This window comes from Triticum urartu, chromosome 7A, assembly GCF_056163025.1.
Source record: "Triticum urartu cultivar PI428250 chromosome 7A, HENAU_Tu73, whole genome shotgun sequence".
Lineage (NCBI taxonomy): Eukaryota > Viridiplantae > Streptophyta > Magnoliopsida > Poales > Poaceae > Triticum > Triticum urartu.
Window position 1 is genome coordinate 213,314,881 of NC_141879.1, and position 3,481 is coordinate 213,318,361.

The window sequence follows — 3,481 nt, forward strand, 5'->3', positions numbered from 1 at the left end:
ATACATCGTCGTCTCCGCGTGCCTTGGTTATCTCTTACCCGAGCTCTTTACTTATGCACTTTACCTTGTGATAGCCATATTGGTTCTTGTCATATATCTTGCTATCACCTAGTAGTTTATCTTGCTTAGCATAAGTTGTTGGTGTTCATAGGTGAGCCTAATTGTTGTAGGTTTTGTGCTTGATATATTAACCGCTAGGTTTATTCCACATTTGTTCAAGCCTAAACCGTAATTATTTTAAAAGCGCCTATTCACCCCCCCTCTAGGCGACATCCACGATCTTTCACTGACCCTTACCAACCATTGCTATGCATGTAAATAAATTTATGATTTAACAGTTTATGCAATTTTTGTTATAGAGCACACAAGACAAACTTTTCTCACAGAAAAATTTGTGGGGGGGGGGGGGGGGGGAGGGGAGGGGAGCGCGAAAGAGATATTTAACCATAATAGGTCTCTCACTTATAATACTCTTCATATACCACAAATTAAACTATTTAACCATAGCAGACCTCCCACTTACAATACCTGCATATACCACTAATTAAACTATGTCCATTACGTGGCCTTCTTCAGTGACAACACAATGATGGGGTACTTAGCCTTTGCTTTCTCTAGATGCTTTGCAACGATGGAGGCAAACACCACAAACAAGTCATCAATAATGTCCTCCCCAAAGTGGTCTACGATTAGCGGCTCCATCACCGCCCTTATGCAATTAGCGACATTTGCCCCGCTGCCAGCATAATCTAGTACCACATCACCATCCGAGTCATCCTGAGGATCCCAGTTGGATTCAAAGAGTCTGGCATGCTCGATGTCGAAGAGCCTACTCTTGTTGATCAACTCCCGGACCTCTTTCACGGATGGGGTGTAGTAGGGCACGTTGAATGAATCCAACTTCTCCTTTTCCACACGACCCTATCATGCAAACCAATAATACTTATGGTAGGGTGGGTGTATCAAATGAGAAATCTTATTTTGTGGAACTGTTGTTCTTATTTTAGCGTTCAAAAGTGCACTTCTGTCTGACATGCTTTAGAATGTGAATTTCTTTTCTCCACTTTTACGTGTACTTGGCACCTTTTTTTTTCTTTTCCGGATAAAATGTACTGCCACTTTGCATATATGTCGGTATTCAACATCAATGTAATCTCGTTCATATAATGTTGTCATGCAAGAATGAATTAGTTTAGGAACATATCTAATTACATATGCAATTATAAATTGGTCAACATGAAGAGTAATTTTATTTTTTAGAAGGAGGCTTTACCCGGCTTTTGCATCATACGTGGCACACAACCACAATATGAAGACTAATATAGTTACTTGAAAAGAAAGCAAGACATCGTTGCTTTAGTTAACATGTACCCGTACCTTTAGTACCAAAGACAGGAGAGATTCAGCAACCAATTCATACAAGGTGCCAACCTCCCCATGCGTCATCATCTCTTCATTCTTTCGGCCAAGAAACGTTAGCAACATTCGACCGCCACTGACAAGCTCTTTGAAACGCAATGTAAGGAACAACTCAAAGTCCTTTTTGAATTGTTCTTGGAATAGCTTAATCACCATAGGTGGAGTAGTTTTTCCAATGTAGATGTTGCCTTCGTTCAAGTGAGTGCAACTTGAGAGCTCCTCCGGCACCTAGGTAATTACATATCATGATGGAGTCATTATATTGTATAAAATGGCCCAACAGTACTTACTACTCTTTCACCTCCTAGTCGGTGATCCATGGAAGCAAATTGAATTGTTTGCAACTTTGCATGGTGAAGCCTTCAGACCATTCAGGTGTGTTCTTATAATGCGACAGGATATCGTTGAGATATTTCATGCCTATCTTCAACTATTTTTTTGACCAACAAAATATGAGTAATATTAATATACACTGAAAAAGTAAATCATTGGATTCACATCGTCATTGGCATCGGAGAGAACAGAGAACTACAAGAAAGTACTGAAAGCGTAATCTTGGGCATAATATAGGAAATATATACATAGCAAATTTATACCGACTGTTTTAGTTAAGTTTATATTGGCTGAAAATTACATTTGTGTTATCGTACTCACTCCGCTCAGATATTTCTTTATATTACATTTGTTGTTATTGCACACACTCTACTCAGATACTTTTTGATTTTAATTCGCTGAAAAAGTGAAAATTCATCAGTTTAAAATACGTAGATATTTCTTGCTATTACTCCTGTTCCAAGGCTAGCGATTGCTGGGCAATACACACATCATGTCTTGATATTACGACCCATTTAATAAAAGCTCCAGTTAGCGAACAACGATGTCACACGTAGCTTCGTGAATCTAGCTTCGCACTTGAATGTTGTGGAGCAAGAAGTTGGAGAGGTTCAGAACATGCCCATAATATCAACAAATAGATAGGTTTGGCTTGTAGAATTTTTTTTAATATATTTTATATTTATGAACGGAGAGAGTAGTAGCTAAAACTTGAACAGTACTAGTTTTGAAAAGAAAAATAAATACCTTAGAGCGCCACATGAGGGAGTAGGACGAGTGGAAGAAGTGGACGCTCCGGGAAGGGAAAAGCTTCCTGTAGTATGATCGGGGCAGTCCTGCCACATAGTAGGGCGGCGTATCTTTCCCGCCGAGATTTTCAAGTTGCTCCAGTGACCGGAAGACGAGGTTGAAGTCGTTCCCCGGCAGGTCATTCAGGAAGAACTGCACCTCCACGGCGCGTCGTTCTTCTTCAGACTTCCGAGTGCAGGAGCGGACCGCACCGATAACCTCGGAGACGAAGCCCAGAGTGTTGGGACCCGATGAGCAGCCGAGGTCAGCGACGACCATCGTGCTCCGTCGGGCAGAGAGCGACGTGTACACCTCTTCTATGGCCTTGCGAAGCACCGGCCTTGTCTCCAAAATGGCCTTCTCCTGCATACGTGCATGAAACACAGCAAATTATTTCATGCAACGAGAGTGAATTGCAACATAGTGCAGGATACAAACCTGGAGCCTCTCATCTAAAAAACAAACAAACCTGGAGCCTGGAGTTTGCGGCGTAGCTGTTTTCGCCGTTGCCGGTAACCATGCGAACGCCGCTTGCTTCCTCCATAGCTATTCAGGGGGGTGATGTCTATTAGCTTTGCAAGTTCGGGGCTACAAGCTTGCTAGATTGACTGCACCATGTATCCAGTATAGACCACAACGGCTCTATTATTTATAGAGAGCCAGGATGACCACCCCCCACAACACGAGTAAGACTAGTCATAGTATGAAGTAATTTGGAGTAGTAACATGCATATGTTACTAGTCTATATTACTACGTACACAGTGGGTAGTAATATATGTGTTGTGTCATGCATCACTTCATTTATTATGTTGTAGACTCATCTTTTCTTGATATGTGTGATGTTATAGTAACTAGCTATGTTACCACATGCCTCTTTTTCTTTATTAATTACATGCCACATCATCTATTTGGTCTAGATAAATGTGATATTATCACCTA

General features: G+C 41.1%; 1 protein-coding gene across 1 annotated transcript; it reads right to left on the minus strand.

Moving 5' to 3' along the window:
- Positions 1 to 445: 445 nt before the first annotated feature.
- Positions 446 to 3,148, minus strand: LOC125523445 (anthranilate O-methyltransferase 2-like). Its single transcript, XM_048688478.2, has 4 exons — positions 3,011 to 3,148; positions 2,500 to 2,904; positions 1,378 to 1,647; positions 446 to 921 (listed from the first exon to the last, which is right to left on the minus strand). The coding sequence occupies exons 1-4, from the start codon at positions 3,083 to 3,085 to the stop codon at positions 559 to 561; spliced, it is 1,113 nt and encodes a 370-aa protein (XP_048544435.1). The 5' UTR covers positions 3,086 to 3,148; the 3' UTR covers positions 446 to 558.
- Positions 3,149 to 3,481: the final 333 nt, after the last annotated feature.